Raw genomic sequence first — 23,025 nt, forward strand, 5'->3', positions numbered from 1 at the left:
CACGGACGAAGGTTGAAAAAGCCCTCAGCTGTCCAACAACGAAGTCAATTTCGGTGATGGAGAAGTGGAAAATTCATTTGAAGTATTACATATCAAGTGATAAATTTAATGATTTTGTGCTTGACAGTTTTCTATTTTAAAAGATGGATCCTTGTCGAGAAATAAAAGAAAGTTGCGATGGGTTCGGCCGGCAGTTACATCGATCGGTCTCCATGATTAAACAGCCACTTGCCCAACACCTGAGATCATCTCAAGAGCCAGACGGTTCTGTCACTGGAGTATCTAAGCGGAGACGAACCAGCAGCGCCGATGAACAAGGAATCGACGGAGGTTTAGCGGTATTGCGTTCACCCTCTAAAGCTCTCCAAAATACCGTTAAGTTAATGTCCGGATCTCATGATGACCATGCGGCAACACAATCGACATTGCCGGTGTTAGATTTTGTTGCTCAGCGTCATGATCTTGACTCTCTTCGGACTTTTATGGAGCTGGCGTTGCGAAAAGCCTCTTGCCGCGTCTTTGCAATGGAGGTGTGTCATCACTTGATAAAGTCTTATCACTTGGAAGATCATTATGCTATGTTATTGTTTATCCATTATAATTTGTCGTGGCTCCTACAAAACGTCACTCAGCCAGTGTGCTTGCATGATCTTCTCTGGTGGTAGGTAGGCCTATCGTCCTCGCTTATACACGCGCACAGATTTTTTAGAACCGAAAAAATGCTTGTTGGAGCTCTTGTATAGCGAACTGAAGTCGTCATGGTCAGAATCATTCCTAGAAATGCTTACCTTTTCCAGTTGAGTTTTTTTTATATTGGTCTCGGTACGAAATTCGGGTCAGTGCTGACTTCATCCTTTCTGACGTTCATTGTACTCTGGAAGTCAATGTCAACATTGGCTGTTCAACAACAATGTTGTTTTAAAAAATAATTGAATAACTTTTAACGTATTGAAAAAAGTAAGATCTTTTTTAACGAATAATTACTTACAATTTGCTATTAAACATATGGTCAAATACTGCAGTGGTTAGCAACCTGAGTTGCTACAACATGCGTCGATGGTTCAAACCTCGACAAAGTCCTAAAAAATTTCTACGTTAAAAAAGCATGTTAATTAAACACTCTATTACCACCACTGTATTGGCCATTAATTAAATCCATTCCTCCGTGCTGGAGAGGGAAAACTGGCAAGTGGCTAAGGGACTTTTCGTCGATATTGGGATCGGTCCAATATTCCTTAGTCGCAAAAAGGCGAATTAAATGTGTACTGAGGTATAGGCAAGTAGTTCTGAGTTTACTGCCCTTACCATTGGTTTGCGCATTTGATTCAGTTGAGCCTTCTTGATTACATAGTTAAGTTCCGTCGTGTTGTATGGGTGCTGTGGCGAAGCCGAGGAGCTGCTCTTCGCGGACTACAAACGAATATCATCAATGATCTTATCACGTTAGATGAGCCCGGATCGCTAATGTTGTCTGCATGGGTCCCCCCCCCCCCCCGTGTAGATGACCTCTTGAAAAGCGTGGTAATGTGAGGGATATTCGTGAGTAGATTCAGATCCGTTGACTCAGGTTACTTGGATAATGGTGAGATCCAAGACGCCTTTGGCCTAATTATCGTATAAGTACCACTCACTCACAGCGATGGATCCTTTGCTATGTTAATCGAGTTCCTCCTAGATGGACTCCCTCCTTGAATTTTTTTTTCAATGGCTGCCGTTAAGTTTTTACCTTTGTCCATTTGATTTTTCCCACATCAGGTCTTTTAATTTGGTATTTGATTTTCGTCGTATCCCCCTATGTAGTGTTACGTTGGAAGTGATTACCGCTGCGGTATCCAGTAGAGTCCTTGCCTGCGTTCATCCATCCGGAGGCATTATCCTCATTCTTTGAAAATCGACTCGCCCTAATAATGAAAGACGTGACAATTTACACGCCATTGATTTCTTTCTGTTTCGCAATTTCTACCCTTTAAAGTGGTGGCGTATATTGTTCCCCGCCCATTTCTTTTGATTTTTGGAGTTATTGAAGGGTTATTTCTTTTAGCCAAGTAATACATTCTCGAACATTTGACCGTTGGCAATATTCTTATGAGTCTCAGTTTGTCTAAATTTAGAAAACAAGTCTTCGGGAAGACTGCGCATGCAGATGATACGGCACATACCGCGTTCCCATTTGCGAATATCAGAGAACGGTAACTGTTTGACCGTGCTTAACGGCAAACTGGTTAGGCTTTGCTATATCTTGCGATAGTTGGTTTGAATGGTCGTCTAGGAAAATCAAGTCACAACGAGTGGCGAAATGAAGAAGGAAACCAATAAATTCTAAATTTTGTGTTTAATCTAACCGTAGAATGAAATATATTGAGATGATTCATATTGACCGTGGATGATCCAATAAATTCCCAGATGACTCATCGTATCAATTTATGCAAATCAACGTCGTTGGCTTTGTAGAGGGTCTGTTATCATTGCTGTGGCCCTATGAATACAAATGCATACAAGTAAAACCGAGTAAAACGCTCCCTTTTTTATTTGAACAGGATGCGCCAAAAGAACTACCCCGGTGATTACTGATTAAGAGCGAGTCAAAAACTATTTGACTTGGATTGAAGACTTACACGGAAGAGTGGTAATATTTTGACCTAATTTCTTCTCTCACGCACATTTGCATTCATGCAAGTGTGTGCGCAGTGTTGTGCAAATCCTTGATTCCACTGATTGATCCACATACGTCTGTGAAAACTTTGAGTTGGTTAAATGCAAGTTCTTTTGCAGAACCATTTGGTAAAGTGCCATTAAATTCATCTTATTTTTTTTTGTATACAAGTACAGTGATTTGAGCCATGCTGGTATTATAACATATGCACTATCCTATCTATTGAAAAATGTACTTTTTTAAAACAGGGGATTAAACCTACTGAAGGGCTTGTTTTTCCAAACATTACTTAAACAATGTCGTGATTTGTTTTTAATCCAATGAAACTTTTTCAAGCTCATCACTGATCTGAAATACCACCTTGAATAGGCAAGTGGGATTTCTATTCTTGTTTGCTAAAAAAAACATACACTCATGCCATTTTATTTTATTTTTTAAGGACATTGAAAAGAGTGTGGATGTATTATCCACAAGGATTACTTGCAGTTACTTGGCTCGATTTGATCCATTTTGAAGTCCTTTGAAAACTATTTGTTGTTTACTTATTTATCGGAAATTTTAGTACTTCCAAAATTCCTGTAATTTATAAATTATTATTATTTTTTTAACTACAGGAAATTATATTTTAAAATAATCTTTCATTTTCGATAAAGAGAAAGAAAGCATAAAAAAATACTTATTTTCCAAATAGTTAAATTTAAAAATAATTTGCAACGTTGCATCTCGATACATATTTTGCAATTTGCATAATCACTAAACTATTGGTTTTTGGTTAGATTTAGATATTATCGTGCACACACTTGGGAACTGTGAAGATGTGATAGTTCATTGTGGTCTTAGAGTAAGTTGAATTAAAGTGTTTGTGTAGTTGAAAACTGATGGCTTTGAGTGTTGATGCACACTTGGTGATAATGATGGTCTTCCCAACTCACTAAAGCCCAACGATACTAATTTGATAATCCTATCCCATGGAAAAGATAAAAGCCAAGCTTATGTGATTTAGTATGGTAGACTTGGAACTTGAATGTTATGTTACAGTGTGCTAAGTGAAGGAGTAAGACCACAGACTACAGTATAAGCAATCACTCTGAAGTCAGCATTTCCAGGAACCTCACTGTAAAATTTCCGAACTATTAAGTGCCACACAGTTCACAGGTAAAGTGTAAGATTTCTGTGCTTTTCAGCTTTTCGCCATCTCTTAAATTGAATCTAATAATTTTTTTTTAGCTTAGTATGGAATTAAGATGGACACTGTGAGGCTCTATTGCCTGCCACGAGGAAATTCAGCTGGAAGAAAGTTACCTCCACCACCAAGTCAAGGTATAACAAGTCAATTCACCATTACAGAACTTTTGTCATCTAATGCTCCTCTTCCATAGATGACACCGTCGATGATACGTCCTTCAAAGGGCTCAGCCACTTTCCAAATCCCGTTTGCAACAGGAACTACATCCAGATGAGCAGCCAACATGTAAGGAGGTAGGACATTTTCAGCTTTATCGTCGAATTTTGTAAAGTAAGCTGTATCCGTTGATGACATTTACTTCAATCGAAGTCGAAGAATGAAGTAAAGGAAAACCTGAGATGTTTTAAATTAGGCGGGATTTTTTTTTAATATTATTATAATCTGACAAAGAGATGGCGTTGGTATTTACTATTTTTGAGATGTTAGATGTTGATGAAATTAGAGCAAGGTCTCGGTCTCGAATACATCAGGCTCCCAGGAAATTGTCTGAATGGTCAGGGCTTTGGCTAATCGTCCTGCACGTTGATGAATTCTTTCTCGATCGAGTTGAGCCACATAATTCCTGTTCTTATTCCATTGAAATTGTTTCTGTCTACTAGTCATCGTGTTTAGGCCTAGTAAACGGTCAGGAGACTTATCGCCGCCACTACGATAATCATTTAAACTCTGCTTTGCATTTTAACTACGGGTATTTCTGCTTTATTTGGCGTTGGCAGCAAGTTTATGTTTCTTTATCTTTCCATTCAAATATTGCATTCGTTTATTTCTTTGAAGCCCCTTTCACTTATCGATCCGATTTCTGACATCTGTTGAATTGGTTGTCCCGCCATCTATTCAAACAGTCGCACACTTTTTTTATCGTGTTAATAGATGGTGTTTCATACTTGTGGATTGCGCACATTATTTGAAAAATGTGTTTCCAACACCAATGTAAAATTTAAAGTATGTTGTTTGGTGATCTTGGTATTGTTTAGAAGACAATTTTTCTACAATTCACTATCAGCCAATTCTAGGGTTCTTTTTGAAATACCTTTTTGCTCGTTTAGTCAGCACTATAGCCGCGTTCTAATCTAGAGCATTTTCACAAGGGATGAAGGTTTATCGCCCATTCTATTCATTTGAATTAATTGGAGGTCTTCGCCAACAGTTTGGAACAGTTGATTTGTGAACTTGTCGATAGGTGGCGGTAAAGGTGCGGTAGTAAGAAAACATTTTGAAAAGTTGACAATTTCAAAGTTTACCGTATAACGACTAACCATTGCATTTTCCAAGTTGATTTCTCTTGGAATTTTGTTCCTTTTTTTTCATTTTCCTTTGAAACGAAATTGAAAATCGATCACGGGGAAAGTGCCTAAAGGGGAGAAGGAAGGAAGGCTTTTAAATGGGTCGTTCGTGTGTTTCTTTTTTTTTTTTCGTTCTCCCATTGCGTCGTGCGTTCGGCTTTTGAAATGACTCGGAAATGAGACAAACTAATTGACGACCTTATTTTTTCTCCCCCTGGCTGTTTCTCTCGGGCTTTTTATTAGATCGATACGATCACGAGTTCACGACACCTCGCATCACGCAGGCCCTACCGCTGTGAGTGTGTCCTTTTGCTCTCTCTCTCTCTCTCTGCCTGTCCGTTGTGTGTGTGTATATTGTTGTCGTGTGTGTTGTTGTTGTTGTTACGGTGCTTTACGCGGAAATGTTTAAAAAAATTGATGTGTGTGCGTGTTTTTATGTGCCAAAGGGGAGAGAAGGAAAACCCGAGAGTTACGAGACACGGCCGTCCGGTTTCCCGACGAGCCTTTTAAAGCGAAAAAAAAAAAAAAGAATAAATAAATAGGGGGGAAAAGAAAAAGGAGAAAACAACGCAGCTAGAAATGTTGGCGTGTTTGGACAACATCTGTAACACCTTTAGCGCACTACACCTAAATTTTCTCTTACGGGTCTTGACGCCAAACTGCGAACTCGGGTTATTGTTGTTGCTTGTAGTCTCTTGGTAGTACCTTTTTTCTTCTTTGACGTCGTCTTGAAAAATGCCACACTAGAATTTATTGATCCTGTTGTTGTTATGTGTTTTATTTCGCTTTGAAAAAGAACCGCCGCCGACGACCCCTGCCAGTTTTGTTGTGGGTTGACTCTTTTTTTTTGTTTTTCTGAAATCCGTTAATGTGTTTTTTTCCTTTTCTCTTTGGTCGTCTGCTCTTTTATAGCCCGCGAGTCTCTCCGTAATTTTTTAAGGACATAATTGGATGATGATTATCTTCTTTTGATTTTGCCTCTTTTCCGATCCACTCAAACAGAAGAGGCCATCAAGCGCCCTTTTTTTTTTTAATTTGAAAAATTAAATGATGTTCTTTTGTTTTTTCTTCTTCTGAGAAAAAACAAGAAAAATCTCAGCCAGTAATTGGGGTGTATAATAAAGAAGGTGGAAGAGATCATCATCATCTTTTTCGGGTGGAATGTGTAATTCGCTCGAATTCTTATTTTCTTATGGCCTCCTCCTCAATTATCTCCCCAGTGTCAAGTTAAAAAGTCGACTCTTTTTGGCGCTGTGAAGAAAAAACGAAATTGAACTTTTTTTTCCTCCCTCCATTTCGTTTTTTTCATTGAGTTGTTCGGGAACGATTCTGGTCGATTGTCGTGCGTGTGCGTGTGCGGTTGACGGATTCCAATCTGCTGCGGTTTCCGGTCAATACGAGAGAACGCGGGAGAGAGAGAGTATCTGTGCCGTGTTAAAGCGGGAAGTTTGCGCAACGGAGGATGATAATCAGAGAGAACTCGTCTCTAGTGGGTTTTTGTCGAGGGTCCGTTCTACTAGTCTATAAAAGGCGAGAAGATTGGGACAACCACTCGTGAAAAAAGTAGAAGGGGGGGGGAATGGAAGGAGAAGAAGAAGAAGAGCTGACGCTCGATTTAGATTACATTACAGTCGAGTGAGACGCTTCTATCTCTTTTGCTCCACTTGTACATGTTGTTACGAGTGGTGTGGTAGGGCTATACACAACACTGTGTATAGCCTATCGTGGGCCTGATGCCTCTTGTGTGGAAATGGAAAAAAGAAAGCGGACATGAGGCGACGATCTGATATGCAACTGCTGGGCCTGCCCGTCACATCCACAATACGGGGCCTCATCTCCATTCGAGATCGAGGGCCGACCGAGAGTCTCTGATCTTTTTTCGGTCGTCCCTCTATACTATACACATCGTCTGGATATTTTATATTCCATTTCTGTGGCCAGGCTGGGTCCTATTGTGTGCCCGGCTGCGGCCACTGACAAGCCAATTTCCCCCACGCCGCGCCCTTGTATAAAGTACACCAGAATAGGCCAAAAATAAAGAATAAGAAATACTCTCGACTCTGCTGTTCGGGGTTCTCTTTTATTGAGATTCGGTCCCCTGTTTACCATGTAATGGGATTTTCTGAATTTCCAGCACAGCGGCGGCTATTATATCCACTCACTCACATCAAATGTAGTCGACCAACACAAATCAGCTTATTATCATCATAAACGCCCGGCTCTCACTCGGATGAGATTATTTTCCTTCGCCCATCTCCTTTTCATACCCTATTAACTAAACCCAACCGACTATCGCGTCTATTTCTTTTCTCCCCTCCTCCACCGAAAAAGGGATCCGATGACCATCCTCATTTTCACACTGTGCTGGTCATCATCATCACGCCGGCCGTGGTGTTGCGGCTGCTGGGCTGATTCTTGTTCTCGGGTTATACGGCCGGACTCTGCTGGGATTAGATCATCTTCCCTCCGCTGCTGCCGTTGTGTGTCTATACCAAATGTCCTGTGTGTGTGTGTTGGGTGTGTGAATTGAACGAGCGACAAAGGAACCCTAAAAAGTCTGGAATAATCATCGTAATAATAAAAAGAGTAGAATAAAGAATTCTGACGTTTTTATTCCAGCAGCAGCGTCAAATTTCCTACACCTCCCTCCTCATTCTCTTCTTCTTCTCTCCTTTCTCTGCGAGCTATTCCCTTAATAGTTAGTAAGTACTTGGAAATAAAGTAGTAATTACTAGATGATTCAATGACCGGCCGCCCTCCCCTCCCCCTTGTACTACTTGCACTGTGCTACTCCTATAACGCGCATCGATTATAATCTCTCACATTTAACGAGGTCTTTCACGCACCAGCTTTTTCTCTCTCTTAAACGGCGTATACACACACACAGCATTCGCTTCATTAATAACGAGCTAAAGAAATGTGCCGTTAAAAATGTAAACGCGTATATTCAAATTTCTCCCCCTTTTTTCCACCTTCTTTTTCTCTTCTGCAATGGCCGTGCTTTTCTTCAAGAGTCGAGAAAAAGCCGAGTCATATTTGATTAGATTTATTATACACGTCTAGTCAGTTATTACATCTAGCCGTGCGTGCCGTCTGCTGCGTTGTGTCTTAAAAGGCAACAGCACAGCATCCGACTAGGACGACGACGAAGGAAAGAGAGAGAGAGGCGATGACGATGCTGAACAGCACAATTTTCTGTCATCTGCTGCAACAGCAGCAGCAGCGGCAACACACACCGATATGTGTCGACGTGATGGGAAAGGCCGTCAAGTGGCTGGCGAGTGGATGGAGGGGGAGACTGTGAATATTGACGGAACGTGATATTTTCCAGGGAATGCTGTCTCGTGTGTGTGAAGTAGTCGTATACACAAGAGGGGGGAGAGAGAGAGGGCCGCTTGTGAGTCTGTTGAAATATCATCACGACCGAGTCAACAACAGGTCGAGACTTTTTTTCTTTCTTTCCTGTAGGAGATAGATAGAGAGGTGTTATGTAGACGGATCCTTATAGCGCTGCGGATGGTGTCGGGAGCCGGAGCCCCCCCATGACAATTTCAAACATTGTCTCTGTTATGCCTCGGGATCTTTCTCTTCTTCCTTGCCTGCTGGCTGTACAAATAATAAAAGAGAGAGCCGTTGAGTCAATAGACATTTTCGACGGGGACCAGTTGATGCTGACGGCGGGGGAGTGTTGTGTGTTTTGTTTCCGGTTCAAAAGAAAAAGATATCGTTTGGTTATAGTATTCTTTTGCTTTCATGATTGTGTATCAACACAACTGATTTGAATTGGAGTTGATGATGACGTTATATGTATAATGACGACGGCGGTTGGTAGATCTATAAGGCTTCTTTTTTTCCCCCTTTTTCTTGTGTAATTTGATTGATTGTTTTGAATTGCGCGCCTCTCTGTGCTGATGCCGCACGTGCTGTCGGGATGCGGTGCACGCTCACTTGCACGCCCTTTTCCAAGGGGTTTCGTTCCGACGAATGTCGGCCACTTGATCATCATCATCATCATCTCTCCATTGATGATGGACGGGAGGAGAGATAGCGGGAATGGGGGGGAGAGAGAGTACAGTGGAAATGGTGTTCCGGGAATGGCATCAAATGTTACGGATGCTGTTCAGTTTGCGTTGCCATGGGAGATGCTCCGTTAGAGACGTTAAGGTCTTTTGATGTGGTTGATGCAATCATACACGAAACAACCGTCGACCTAACAAAATGTTTTTGATTTTGATTTGATACCCAAACGAATCACGGCCCTTGGATGTTGATGACATCAAAACTTAGCAGAGTTCATTACATATATGACGTCGTCTAGGTAACACTAGAGGGGGGTGGGAGTGGGTGGAGAGTTGTGGCACGGGTAAATATCATACTTTCAATCGCCGTGTAGAGCTTCCACTTTTCTCATCATGTCTAGTGATGTTGCTTGACAACGGTCGCCCTAGCAACCGACCCCCTTCTCTCTCTCTCTCCCTCCCGCGCTCTGTTTCATTTGTGAAAATCAACCGGCCATGATGATGGTCATGCACCATCCATGGCAGCCAGTAATACTTTGTGTACCGTCATCTTTTTTGTACTGCCACTTGTTTTTTATTTATTTATTTATCTGAGAGGGGGTTGGAAGACTCTTTTGAGGCACGGTGCCGCTGCATTACCGAATTAGCATATTCGGTTATATAGACTCGGCAGCAGAGAAACATGACAATCGGCTTAAATAAAAAACGGAGAAATCCCTGAGCTTATTTGGAAAATGTCAAAGGGGGAAATAGACACAACTTGTCGGATTCACGTTGTGGACGTCACTCTCGGCCCCCGACGACTCTTTTGAAAAGTAAAAATTACAATCGAGACTGGCAGGGATTAGACTGATAATCTACAACTGAATGCATTTTGGTAAAAAAATAAAATTGAGGGATTGGGGGGTTGAATTCTCCGTCACGATCGTCACGACGGTCGGCGGCGATCAACCCCTAATGACTTTGCCCGATTTACTCTTACAAACTTTCTTTCTCTTTTGTATACAGACTGTGGGGTGAGTCGTATAATCCCTTATCAAATAGAGTTGTCTGTTTTTTTTATTGATGTCGTGAGTTTCCCCTGAAATTTAGGCCGAGTCGATAAAATGAACCGAAAATGTTGTCGTTTTTATTTGATGTATTGGAACGCGGGTCTCTCTCAATTTACCCTATTCAGACACAGCAGACTTTATTATCGATGCAAGATGATGGATGCCATTGGGGGTTTTTTCATTCAGCTGCGATGAGGACGACAGTCTGGAACCCAAATTTCTCGATGGGGGTCAGAAATCCGTTGTTGAAGATGCCGGTTGACCAGGCCCATCCAATCATCATGGGGCCGGGCTGTTATCAATGACATTCCATTAATAATTGAATAAGGAGAAATTTGGTAAAAGTTAATTCAACTTACAGTAATGACGACGTCCTGCAAATTATTGCCAGTGTCGACTTGACGGGCGATGCGCATCACGGTGTAGTCGGTCCCGAAAAGGAACGACAGCAGCTGGAAATCGTTGCGGAAATCGTCCCTGGGTCCTTCGGCCGTCTCGCAACCCAGTCCGTCGACCAGGGCGCAATGTTTGTCCAGGAAGAAACTGTTGCTCGGCTTGCTGGCGTCGTAGGCGCCGTAGAAATAGTCGCCCAGGGTGAGATCGGCGGATGTGAAGCGCAGGCTGAACCATCCGGTAGTGGCCACCCGCATTTCCAGCACAAGCAGCGGGTTGCTGGGGTCCTCGTAGACGACGTCCCAATCCAGACGGAAGGAACCTTCCGGGTCCAGTTCCATCGTGTTGTTTAGGATCATCGATTCCAGTTCTCTGCCGCTTTGTCTTGTTTGCCGGCCGAGTCTCGATGGAAGTGCGGAGCAGATGGCCGTCAATGAAGCCACAATCATCAAGAATTTCATCATCTGCTTTGACCGTATAACAGCGAATGATTTTAGAATTTATTTCAGTCATGGGATGTACGAAATTGGTTTTTTACCTTTTTTGTTGGTCGAGTCGACAGTTGGACGAGTTAATTCAACTGGTTATTCGCTTTTGATCATATCCCGTTAGTTCTCGGCTATTTTATACCAAATTTGATCAAGTCCGACTGTGCATGCCCTTTTTCACTTAATCTATTCATCTGTGTGCGTATCAGGGGCTAATAAGGGCCTATATCGCCAGAGTTGACGCAATCAAGCGAATGTCCAATCCAACAAAAAAGGATCAATGATTATCTCTCCTTCTCTGTTACATTTCGAGTTGAAGAAATTATCGATTCAGGAAGATCGGGTCCATGCCCCGGCCCTCTCTCTACTCCCCAACCGTCCATGGTTTATTTCCTCTTCCGCATTTGATATATTGAACACAAAGAAACAGCTGGACCCAGTTAGAGGCTTTTTTTCTGTGTGTGTACTGTGTGGGGACCTGGCGCTTTGCTGTGCGTCGGTAGCCGGGTGTTACTTAATCAAGCGCGTCTAGACGATAAATAACAGCCCCCCTCTTGGCTGGAATATAAACTATACACGGGGTTTCTGATCCGGGGCGGATGCTTTTTCCACCGTAGTAACAATGTAACATTCATCAGGTTCTCTTCTTTTTTTTAAAATTTTATGTCATTTTTTTTGTTTGAATAAATAAGGATAAAAAGGGGTTCAGTCACCGCGCTCTTGTTTTGCGCAGAGAGCGTCCCAGTTTTGTTATTTTCGGTTATTTTCCATCTTCTTTTTTTGAAAAGAAACAAAGCGGAGTGGAAGAAATGGGGGAAAAGGAAACCAGTTGCGACGTTGACTGATTGCTTATCAAAATGGAAGTTGTTTTTTTTTTTGGAAAGAGAAAAACGCGACGTTTGTTCTTTTGAACGTTGTCGAAGCCGCAACAGATAGGCGAGCACTTTTCTTTTGCTCTTATCGGCAACAACATTTTCTTCTTCTTCTTTTCTTCTTATTCCTTCCAACTTGTAACATCGTCAAATGGGGATTGATTTTTTTTTTTGTTATTTCGTTTTGAAATTCATCAATTCCCCCGCCGTTAGACAGAACTGGAATGCACCCGCCAAATGGATGAAATGGATCCGATGTTTATTATATTGATTCCTTTCATCATATTTTTATTTGTTTTGTTTTTATTTCCATTTCTCCGGTCTTCTTAACAACCAATCTTATCGAAGACCTGTCTGCCAACTAATTGATGGGAGACCCATATCCGTATCCCCAGCCAAGAAAAATAAATAAAAACGGGTCCCGATTTTCTTCTTCTTTTTTTAACACACACACACGCGCGCGCTCGCGCCCTGTGTAGGTATTATATAGGAGCACTACAGAGTGTGTATAGTATCGCCATAAAATGAGATTGAGAACCTTGCATTTCCTTCTTTTCATATCTGTCTATCTATAAAGTGTGTACAAATGTACACACAGAGTATAGCGAGTCTAAAGGCTTTTTTGTAAAAAAGAAAAAGAAGATAAATAAAAGGGCTGGAAAGGTGGTTTGGCTCTATCCCCACTTTCATCCCCTCCTGGCCTTTTATTATATATATGCTACACACACACACACATATAGGTAATCAATGAAGGCTTCGTAAATAGTGGATTGCAAGTACGGTCGAATTCGGAGTGAGTGCGGGGGGACAGGAGAGAGAGAGAGGGCAATACAAAAGTAACCATGGCAACACCCTCTTTTCTCCGTCCCAGTCGCAATAGCTTGGAATATTATATATATTTTACATCAGCAGGAGCGGTGTATATAGCAACAGCTATATAGGCGCTAGCGAGTCTCTGTGTGTTGTATTTTTTTATTCTATGAGCTTTTCTCGAGAGGGGATGGATGCCGTTTGGTGCGGAGAATGAAAAAAGAAGGGCCGGAAACAATTTCCAACCTCTCTTCTTCTTCTTCTTCTTTTTCGCTCTCTTTACTTTGACGACCTCCTTCAAAGGTATTAGATGGACGAGTAGCAGGAGCAGTAGACTGGTAGTAGTAGTAGTAGGTGTCTCCTATATGTGTGTATACCTAGACGATCCGCATTGGGGGCCTTGTGGATATTGTTTGCTCGATAGGAGGAAGAAGACGATGACGGTTATTTCGTCTCGGAGAAGAATAAAGGGGAGAAATGGCATCCGAGAGAGTCTGGGAGAGGCGCCATCTTTTCCGATACATCAAAGACCGAGGAGCAGAGAGTGTCTTTCTTTTTCTTATTCTCTGGCAATGAAATGGGAGGCCGTGTCTACGATGTGTGTGTGTGTGTGCGAAAGGGGCGAAAAGAAATCAATAAGATCCGCCGGTGATGCTAGAAAGACCTCGGCATACGCCATCAAAGCTAATTAGAAACAGGGGCGGGAGTATAGCCGAGAGAGTTTTGATTTTTTGATTATTTCTTCTTCTCCCGATTTTCCTTGTTTGTTGTTGTGGGTGTGTGTACGGCCTCTGTTGTTTAACGGCTCCCTTGATTGGAGGGATTCGCTCGGTTCCATCGGGGCGGGTTTTTCGGCCTTTTTTGGGTCGATAGATCCTTGCGATCCTGAGTGTAGAAGGAGACGAAAGTCTACCTAAAGATGATGACGTTAATGAAGGCAAGAACGGACCTTTTTTTTCTTATTTTTTAAAAGAGAAGGAAACCCCCGACGTGCTGCACTCGGGTGAACACAAATGAGCCCGACGCCTGTACGGTCCTTTTGCCAGTCGGGCCTGCTGGGCAATGCCACACTCAGTATACCACACGGACGGCGGCTGCTGTGTGTGTGTTGACTGCGTTTAATTAACTATAGAGCGTGCGTGTGTGTGTGGGTGCCAATGCAATTTCTACGGCCTCCGGTATAAGTTAGGTGAAGTTTTCGGGGGCGGTTTTACGTATGCGAGACTCGTGCGACCCCTCCTCACCAAAGCCGATGTACCGCCGGTCGGCTAATGCTCTTGCTCTCTTGCTATTTACGCGTTCTAAAGCTTCAGGGTTGGGTGGGGTGGGGGGTCTATGGGGGTATCAGGGATATATCAGGGAACATGAGGCGCAAGGAGAGAAAGATAAAGAAGAATGAGAGAGGTACCGAGAAGAGTGATCCAATGATCCGCACGCTCCATTTAGACGCTGAAGAACGCGGGAGCGTTGTGCCCGCACTTTTCTCTCTCTCTTGGAAGTTGTTGCCAGCACAGTCTGCGGAGAGTGGAGGTAGAAAGCCTTTCCGTGTCTGTCAATCAAGTAATAGGTCCAACCGTCGGCAGCAGCCGGCCGCCAGGCTTTTGATTCTTTTATTATTACAGAAATAAATAAACGAGGCTAAAAGAGGAGCGATGACGATGATTGGGTTGCCCATGACGACGAAAGATTTGAAACAAACAAAATACGCAAAACGGCAATGCAGGCGTTTCATTGCTTATTTTTATTGAGAGGTTGCAACGAGACAAACTGAAAAGTTACAGAAACAAACTTGGTCGAGATACATAAAGAGTTGTATTTGGTAGGGGTTTGATTAATGGAGTTAAGGTGCTCGTTAGTTTATTTGTTAATTGGTAATGCAGTTTTTAAGATTCATCTTATTGATAACCACATTCTGAGGCAAAATTGTATTGAATTACGATGACAAAACAGATGACAAACTGACATATTTATGTATTGCGACTTTGCAAGTTGTCTAAAAAATTCAGAACAAATAACACCAAGACACGTTTCTGAGCCCTTTTGTTGGTGGATTTAGTAATTGCAAGACTTCATTTCGATTTTCTTCCTTATAATTTCTTTGAAAGAAGTCACGCGTTTCTTTTGTCACATTGAATCCACTTATAATTACCAGTTTTATTATGTCAATTAAATTTTCGTTTTTATACCATCTGCACAATAAAGTGAGAGCATTGTCTCCGCCATTGTTTTCGCAATTGATATCGATCCCATTTTCAATGAGAAGTCGAGTAATGTCAATTAAATTTTCGTTTTTATAATGTTCGCACAATTTAATGAGTGCATTACCTCTGTATTCGTCTTGGTAATTTACTTCGATTCCATTTTCAATGAAAAGTTGAATAATATCAATTACATTTTCGTTTTTATAATGTTCGCACAATAAAGTGAGAGCATTCCATCTATATTTTTCTTTGCAGTTGACATCGATTCCATTTTCAATCAAAAGTCGAATTATATCAATTAAATCCTCGTTTCCATAATTTGTGCACAATTTAGTGAGAGCATTATTATTTCCGTAGATGTTTTTGCAGTTGACTTCGATTCTGTTTTTAATGAAAAGTCGAATGACGTCAATTAAATTTTCGTTCCTATAATTTGCGCACAATTTAATGAGAGCATTATTTCCGAATGTGGTTTTGCAATTAACGTCGATCCGCTTTTCAATCAAAAGTCGAATGATGTCAATTAAATTTTCGTTTCCATAATTTGCGCACAATTTAGTGAGAGCATTGTCTCCGCCTTTGTTTTTGCAATTGACGTCAATCCCCTTTTTAATGAAAAATCGAATAATGTCAATTAAATTTTCGTTTTGATAATTTTTGCACAATAAAGTGAGAGCATTATTTCCGTACTCGGTTATGCAATTGACTTCGATCCCCTTTTCAATCAAAAATCGAGTAATTTCAATTAAATTTTCGTTTTTATAATTTGCGCACAATAAAGTGAGAGCATTATTTCCGTTTTCGTCTTTGCAATTGATATCGATCCCATTTGCAAGGAAGAGATTGATGATTGCAAGAAAACTTTTGTTATAATTTTGTTTACGATTTTCGCACCACAAAAGAAGAGCATTTTTACCCTTCCTGTCCATTGAATTGAGGTTGGCTCCGTGTTGGATCAAGAGACTAACTATCTCAACCACCTTGTCACTTCTAATTTTGTTTCCCGCTACGTGTAATAGTGGTGTCAATCCATTTGGGTCTTTGACGTTGATGTCCACACCTTCTAGAATCAGTTTTCCTAATTCTTCCACACTTGGGTTCCTTCCCGCTAGTAACGTAAACATCTGTTGTGAATTCTAAAAGGAACAAGACTGGTCAATGCATAATAACAGTTAAAAAATCGTTTTCGCGAAATGTTTTGCCTAACCTTCAGAATGTTTGTGAATCGATCTACGACATCAGATGATGAAATTCGATTATCTGGTTCTTTTTCTAACATTTCTGTGATTATATTACGAATTTTTTCCGTTTCTATACGAAAACAGCGAAATTTCCGTTATATATAATTATAAAAAATTCATTTTATTATTCATAAAATTGTTTATTGGTTTTTCATGCAACTTACGGGGAAGGTTGGCTGGTTCCTTTTTTCGTACGTTAACTAGGATTTGATGACTTGAGGAGCCAAATGGATGAACACCTTCCGAAAGGAAGTAGCCAAAGACGAGGCCTTCGGCAAATACATCGCTCTTGACGGTTCCTCTTTTCTTAGCTTCGTTATCAGTAGAACTGTCCTCGTCCAGTAATTTCAATATTTCCGGTGCGAAATAATCGTATGTTCCTTTGACTCCGCTCATCGAGAAAGAACCTCTTTCGTTGACACGTTTACTGTAACCAAAATCTGCCCACTTCATCACCACTTGTTGGGTTGTAGTATCCAAAAGGATGAGTACGTTCTGTGGCTTGATGTCGCGATGGACTAATCCCGTTTGATGTATATACTCGAGTCCTTTGGCCAACTGGAGAAGAACTTCTGTTGTTTGCGGCATTGGACCACTGTATTTTTTCGGATCATCTTCTTTGAGAAATAGTCTATCTAACGAGGCATCACACAGTTCAAGGACGAACATTCTATAAAAGATTTTCGAAAAGATTTAAAATTCTACTTTGAAAACTGTTTTCATTTTTTAAATACTTAAAGTCTTGATCCTCCTCCACGTGAAATAATTTGATGACGTTGGTATGATCCAACATTTTTAAGGCCTTCTCTTCTTGTTCATTACTCGCGGCTTTTTCTAGGGGAATTCGTTTGACTGCAACTTTCACTCCACGCCAAGCACCTTCGAAAACAGTGGCAAAACCTCCCACCCCTAAAATCTTTTTACGATCCAATGTCACCATGCTAACAAATGATTTAACTTGGCTAAACACTTAAAACTAGGTCTACTTTCTGTCAACTGAAGGGTGCGAGATTTATACTTGTAAATTTAATCTACTGCAAAAGTACCTTTATCTTGTTTTTGGGTCAAAACTTGATAAGCACATAGTCATGGGATACATAAATATTACGCTGTTTTGTAGCCACTTTTATTATCTCTGTCTATTTTTAAATTGATCCAACTCGGTACTCTCAGTCAGCCATTACTCGTCTTTTTTGACAAGACTTTATTAACAAATTTTTTGTCTCAGCAAGTCGCTGCAAGCAGCTGCTGCCATTTTTTGCTGTTGTGATGCTTCCTTTAAGATACACAAACAGTTGGTCAATAATATCTTCTCTTAGTTGATTTAGTTGCTTTGTAACTGGCGTTGCACATTTCTCTTCCCTATTGAATTCTGGCATAGGAACCTAAGGCCCATCTAGGATTCCTTTTCAAAAATGATCTTTTACGGCTAGTGGAGCAATTGACATAAAAACATAACGCCAATTAACTATAGACAAAAAGCAAGTATTTATGCTGGTGTTTTGATTTTATGAATTTCATTTTATATTAGTTAGGGCTATTGTTAGTCATGGATCATGTACACATTGAAAAAAAATGGTAATTTTTACCGGATCGTTTTTATTAATGTTATAGTGTCGATCCTCCACTCGACTGAACCAAAGAGATTAGGCCTAACTCCTTGTAAAAGAAAATAACCGAAAACAAGTCCTTCTGCGTAGACATCGCTCTTGACGGTTCCTCTTTTCCGGGCTTTGTTTTCAGTATCCTCGCCCATTAATTTAATATTTCTGGAGCAAACCATTTTTCCGTTCCTTTGAAACCACTGCATCGAGTAAGTTCCCCTTTCGTTGACACTTTTACTGAAACCGAAGTATTATTTTTTTTTTATGTATATGCTCGAGTCCTTCAGCCAATTGGAGAAGAACTTCTCTTTCCGGCGGAACTGGGCCACGGGCCACAGTAAGTGTTTTCTTTTATAATAATTTTTATAAGCAAAGTCGTGAGATAGAAAAAGATTACGTTGCTTCGTAAACACAGTTAAACTTAAACATTTGAAAATGATTAATCCGGTATCTTTGCAGCTTGTACGTACATACGTACGCTACATAGCTTTGTACGTTCCTCTAGATTAGATGTTTCAAGCTTTATCGTCTCTCTCAGTCTCTTACCCATGTTTTCTAAACTAAATAGGTAGAATGGTAATTCAATTATTTTGCTTGCAAAATTTAATATAAACCTAAGAAAAATATATTCACAAACTCAAAAGATTTTCGGTGGCATCGTTATTGTTGTTAAAGCTCAGTAAACGAGCATTTCTCCTTCATGGAACGAGTAGGACTAAATTTATTGGAGGTTTGGAGAAATATATTCAAGTAAAGATTTTCTTAACTACACCGGGACAAACTTGTTGTGAAGATTTTTATTAATGAGACTTAGGTGCTCATTAGTTTATTTGTTGATTACTAATGCAGGTTTTTATATTCATCTTTTTTATGTACACATTAAGGCAAGATTGTGTTCAAATTGAGACGACAAAACAGATGACAAACTGACATGTTTATATATTACCAACTTTGCAGGTTAATAAAATATTCAGAACAAATAACACCAAGACACGTTTCTGAGCCCTTTTGTTGGTGGATTTAGTAATTGCAAGACTTCATTGCGATTTTCTTCGTCATAATTTCTCTGGAAGTAGTCACGCGTTTCTTTAGTCACATTGAATCCACTTTTAATTAGAAATTTAGTTATGTCAATTAAATTTTCGTTTTTATAATTATTGCACAAAACAGTGAGAGCATCATCTTCGTCTTCATTTTTCCAATTGATGTCGATTCCATTTTCAATTAGAAGTCGAATAATATCAATTAAATTTTCGCTTTTATAATTTTCGCACAATAAAATGAGAGCATTATCTTCGTTTTCGTTTTTCCAATTGATGTCAATCCCCTGTTCAATTAAAAGTCGAATTGTGACAATTAAATCGTCATTTTGATAAAAACGACACAATAAAGTGAGAGCATTATCTTTGTCTTCGATTTTGCAATTGACTTCGACCCCCTTTTCAATTAAAAGTCGAGTAATGTCAATTAAATTTTCGTTTGTATAATGTTCGCACAATAAAGTGAGTGCATTATCTCCGTCTTCGTTTTCGCAATCGACGATGATCCCCCTTTCAATTAAAAGTCGAGTTATGTCGATTAAATTTTCTTTTTCATAAGTTTCGCACAGTAAATTGAGAGCATTATTTCCGGATAGGTTTTTGTAATTGATGTCGATCCAATTTTCAATCAAAACTCGAATGATGTCAATTAAATTTTCGTTTTTATAATTTGCACACAATAATGTGAGAGCATTATATTCGTCTTCGTTTTTGCAATTGACGTCAATTCCGTGTTGGATTAAAATTTGAATAATGTCAATTAAATTTTCGTTTTTATAATGTTCGCACAATAAAGTGAGAGCATTATCTCCGTATTTGTCTTTGCAATTGATGTCGATTCCATTTGAAACGAAGAGATTGATGATTGCCAAAAAACTTTTGTTTCGATGTTGTCGATGATTTTCGCACCACAAAAGGAGAGCATTTTTACCCTTCCTGTCCACTGAATTGACGTTGGCTCCGTGTTGGATCAAGAGACTAACTATTTCTACCAAATTATCACTATTTTTTTTGCTCTCTGCTAAGCGTAATAGCGGTGTCATTTCTCTTCTATTTTTCGCATTGATATTCACGCCTTCGTTTATCAGTTTTTCGATTTCCTCCAAGCTTCGATTTTTTCTCTTGAGTAAAGTGAACATCTGGCAGAGTGAATTTAAAAAAAGGAAATGAAAAAAATTAAATAATATAGTGAAAACAACGAACTTTTATTATTTTACGTTATACGAATTTTTATTTTTACCATGAGTACTGGGATTTCTTGTAGTTTTTGAACTACAGTAGATGATTCAACTCGATGATTTGGGTTTTTTTCGAACATTTCTTTCAACAAATCGCGAATTTCTGTCCCTTAAAAAAATACAAAATTTTAATTTCAACTATTTTTTCATTCTTAATGAAATACTCGAATTATTGCTTACTAGTTTTTCATATAGACTTACTGGGGAGGTTGATAGGTTTCTTTGTACGTACGTTCTTTCCAATTTCATAACTTGAGGAGCCAAATGGATGAACCCCTTTCGAAAGGAAGTAGCCAAAGACGAGGCCTTCGGCAAATACATCGCTCTGGACTGTTCCTCTTTTCTTAGCTTCGTTTTCATTAGAACTGACCTCGTCCAGGTATTTCAATATTTCCGGTGCGAAATAATCGTATGTTCCTCTAACATCGCTCATGGTGAAAGTTCCCCTTTCGTTGACACGTTTGCTGAAACCGAAATCTGCCCATTTCATCACCACTTGTTGGGTTGCAGAATCAAAACTTATGAGTACGTTCTGTGGCTTGATGTCGCGATGAACTAATTCCATTTGATGTATATACGCGAGTCCTTTAGCCAATTGAAGTAGGACTTCTGTTTCTGGCGGCATTGGGCCACGGTATTTTTTCGGGTCATCTTCTTGGAGAAATAGCTTGTCCATAGAAGCATCACACAATTCAAGGACGAACATTCTATAAATATATTTATTTGTAAAGATTTAAAATGCCACTTTAAAATGGTTTCATTTTGCCAATACTTAAAGTCTTGATCCTCCTCCACGTGAAATAATTTGATGACGTTGACATGATCCAACATTTTCAGGGCCTTCTCTTCTTGTTCCGTTGTTGCGGCATGCCCTAAAAGAATTCGTTTGACTGCCACTTTCACTCCACCCCAAGTACCTTCGAAAACAGTGGCAAACCCTCCCTCCCCTAAAATCTTTTGACGATCACACATCAACATGGTAACAAATAAATTAACTTGCCAAAACACTTAAAACTAGGTCTACTTTCGCTCAACTAAAGGGTGTGGTATTTGATGAGAGAAATATAACAGTATCTGCAGCATTTGATAATTTATTCTATAGGGCCGACTGATAAAATTTTTCAATTTGATAAGCACAGTGTCGAGATACAGAAATACTGCGCTATTTTGTAACAATCTTTGTTATCCGTGTCCATTGTGAAATAGATTAATTCACTTCCTTCACTACCCGTCTCGAGACACGATTTGAAATAATTTTTTTTTTTTTTTTGTATTCGCATCTCATCGACAGCTTATGCTATATTTCATGCCGTTGTGATAATTCTTCCTTTTTTATGTATATAGAATTTGGTAAATCCTGTCTATTTTTAATCGCTTTTGCCGGTAACCATTGAGAATATTGCGTTGCGCCGTTGCCGTTAAATTCGCCTCCGTTTTGGTGCGCTTTTGAGTCGAATTAGGGCAATCATGTTGTCTATCCGTTTTCTAAACTAAATAGTTAGAATGGCAATTAATTATTTTGCTTGCATAAGTTAATATGAACCTAAGATAAATAGTTAAATACATTCACAAACTCAAAAGATTTTCAGCAGCATGCAGTGGTGTTGTTACAGTTTCGTAAACGAGCATTTAAATGTATTGGACTTTTGGTGAAATGTATTCAAGTCATAATTTTCTTAACTATTGAAAAATGTTGTACTCTGTTAAAAACCCTGGTTTTCGTTACATTATTATGATTTTACGGTAGTTTTAGAAACAAAACTTATTATACATATACTCCCTGGTTTGCGTTACATTACTATGATGTTATGGTCTTTTTAGAAACTGACAAAAATTTGTCGTCACTAAGCTAAAGCACTGAAATACTTGAAAAGGCTGGTAGGATTTCTTTTCTGGGTTGCTAGAAAACATGAAAATATATTTCTTTTGCAATGTTTTATTGTCATGCCATTCAGTTTATTTGGTTTGGATAATTAATTTTGTAAATATCTAAAGTAGTGTGTAGTTGTCATCATTTTTGTGTCGAATTTTCAGATGCCCTCACTTTCAATGTAGTGACTGTCATTTTGGATTTTGGAAAACCACAGTGCCAACAATGAGCTGTGGAGAAGACTGCAGAAGCATAGCAACAGTTGTTATACAGTCACGAAGCCCACCGGCTCATCACCATGCGTTCCCGCAACTTTGCTGTGCTTCCCATCGAGGTAAAAATATTGGACTTTTTAAATATTCGAATGTTTAATCAATGTTTCTGTTTCTTAAATAGAAGAGAGGACATTTACCTGGTCACATAAGACGTGCAACTTTGTGTCGACGAGACGTTCAGCGGAATACACCAATAATGTCGTCAACGCAGATCTTCCTAATGTAAGTGCCTTCATTCGCTGTTTGTTATTGTAGGAAATTCGTTCATTTGGTTCTTTTTTGGCTCAACAAGTCAAAGGTTTTATTCTCACTTACTGCATTTTGATCCTCCCCCTCCCCCCCCCCCTACTTTTTTTAAGAAGGATTTTTTGTGTAATATCTGGACTTAAGGTCAAAGTCTAAGTCCAGAAGTGCATCGCTTCAGGTTAGTTAGGAAAATTGTAACTCTTTTGTTGGAAGAGTTCGATGTCGCCTACCAACTCATAACTTCGCGTTTGCCATGATTGGTTTATTGCTCTTCATTGTTTGTCATTTTTCTTGCTGTTTTGAAGAGGAAGGTCGTTTTTTTCTAGTTTGTAAGCCAGCAATCGTAAAGTTTAATCGGGAATAGGAGAATTCTGAATCTCTAGAGAAGGACACGAAAAAGTGATTGTTTTGAAAAAAAATATTTTTGTTATTCCCATTTCAACGCAGTAATGTTGCCTGATTTTCAGATTGATGACGTCACTGGTGAAACTTGG

General features: G+C 39.7%; 4 protein-coding genes across 7 annotated transcripts; 1 reads left to right on the top strand and 3 right to left on the bottom strand.

The window, feature by feature from the left end:
- Positions 1-3,318: 3,318 nt before the first annotated feature.
- Positions 3,319-22,970, top strand: LOC124317859. 3 transcript variants are annotated; one of them, XM_046782794.1, is made up of 5 exons: positions 3,319-3,815; positions 3,881-3,973; positions 4,033-4,132; positions 22,175-22,344; positions 22,407-22,970. In XM_046782794.1, exons 2-5 carry the CDS (start codon positions 3,898-3,900, stop codon positions 22,538-22,540), a joined length of 480 nt encoding a protein of 159 aa, XP_046638750.1. In that variant the 5' UTR covers positions 3,319-3,815; positions 3,881-3,897; the 3' UTR covers positions 22,541-22,970. The 3 variants fall into 3 exon arrangements, with proteins under 3 accessions (XP_046638750.1, XP_046638748.1, XP_046638749.1); XM_046782792.1 differs by having other exon boundaries at positions 3,319-3,808; XM_046782793.1 differs by having other exon boundaries at positions 3,319-3,808; positions 3,886-3,973.
- On the bottom strand, positions 10,325-11,329 carry LOC124316837. Its single transcript, XM_046782723.1, has 3 exons — positions 11,185-11,329; positions 10,613-11,110; positions 10,325-10,545 (listed from the first exon to the last, which is right to left on the bottom strand). Exons 2-3 carry the CDS (start codon positions 11,108-11,110, stop codon positions 10,432-10,434), a joined length of 612 nt encoding a protein of 203 aa, XP_046638679.1. The 5' UTR covers positions 11,185-11,329; the 3' UTR covers positions 10,325-10,431.
- On the bottom strand, positions 14,610-17,363 carry LOC124315034 (serine/threonine-protein kinase ATG1t-like). The gene is made up of 5 exons (XM_046780393.1): positions 16,993-17,363; positions 16,423-16,928; positions 16,225-16,328; positions 15,573-16,153; positions 14,610-15,125 (listed from the first exon to the last, which is right to left on the bottom strand). Exons 1-5 carry the CDS (start codon positions 17,196-17,198, stop codon positions 14,819-14,821), a joined length of 1,704 nt encoding a protein of 567 aa, XP_046636349.1. The 5' UTR covers positions 17,199-17,363; the 3' UTR covers positions 14,610-14,818.
- LOC124314785 (serine/threonine-protein kinase/endoribonuclease IRE1-like) lies at positions 18,651-21,446 on the bottom strand. Of its 2 annotated transcripts, XM_046780157.1 has the most exons (5): positions 20,913-21,446; positions 20,342-20,847; positions 20,143-20,249; positions 19,658-20,041; positions 18,651-18,991 (listed from the first exon to the last, which is right to left on the bottom strand). In XM_046780157.1, exons 1-5 carry the CDS (start codon positions 21,116-21,118, stop codon positions 18,833-18,835), a joined length of 1,362 nt encoding a protein of 453 aa, XP_046636113.1. In that variant the 5' UTR covers positions 21,119-21,446; the 3' UTR covers positions 18,651-18,832. The 2 variants fall into 2 exon arrangements, with proteins under 2 accessions (XP_046636113.1, XP_046636104.1); XM_046780148.1 differs by having other exon boundaries at positions 18,651-20,041; positions 20,913-21,445.
- Positions 22,971-23,025: the final 55 nt, after the last annotated feature.

Source organism: Daphnia pulicaria, chromosome 1, assembly GCF_021234035.1.
Source record: "Daphnia pulicaria isolate SC F1-1A chromosome 1, SC_F0-13Bv2, whole genome shotgun sequence".
In the NCBI taxonomy this organism is placed as follows: Eukaryota; Metazoa; Arthropoda; class Branchiopoda; order Diplostraca; family Daphniidae; genus Daphnia; species Daphnia pulicaria.

Coding starts and splice junctions, on each gene's coding strand:
- LOC124317859 (XM_046782794.1), top strand. CDS start 3,898: ATGGACACTGTGAGGCTCTATTGCCTGCCACGAGGAAATTCAGCTGGA. Junction 4,133..22,174: donor AGCAGCCAACATGTAAGGAG/GTAGGACATTTT, acceptor TCGAATTTTCAG/ATGCCCTCACTTTCAATGTA. Junction 22,345..22,406: donor TTGCTGTGCTTCCCATCGAG/GTAAAAATATTG, acceptor TTTCTTAAATAG/AAGAGAGGACATTTACCTGG.
- LOC124316837 (XM_046782723.1), bottom strand. CDS start 11,110: ATGATGAAATTCTTGATGATTGTGGCTTCATTGACGGCCATCTGCTCC. Junction 10,546..10,612: donor TGCAGGACGTCGTCATTACT/GTAAGTTGAATT, acceptor CATTGATAACAG/CCCGGCCCCATGATGATTGG.
- LOC124315034 (XM_046780393.1), bottom strand. CDS start 17,198: ATGGTGACATTGGATCGTAAAAAGATTTTAGGGGTGGGAGGTTTTGCC. Junction 16,929..16,992: donor GAGGAGGATCAAGACTTTAA/GTATTTAAAAAA, acceptor AATCTTTTATAG/AATGTTCGTCCTTGAACTGT. Junction 15,126..15,572: donor GGAGACAATGCTCTCACTAA/ATTGTGCGCAAA, acceptor TGCACTCATTAA/ATTGTGCGAACATTATAAAA.
- LOC124314785 (XM_046780148.1), bottom strand. CDS start 21,118: ATGTTGATGTGTGATCGTCAAAAGATTTTAGGGGAGGGAGGGTTTGCC. Junction 20,848..20,912: donor GAGGAGGATCAAGACTTTAA/GTATTGGCAAAA, acceptor ATATATTTATAG/AATGTTCGTCCTTGAATTGT. Junction 20,042..20,142: donor AAGAAATCCCAGTACTCATG/GTAAAAATAAAA, acceptor TCACTCTGCCAG/ATGTTCACTTTACTCAAGAG.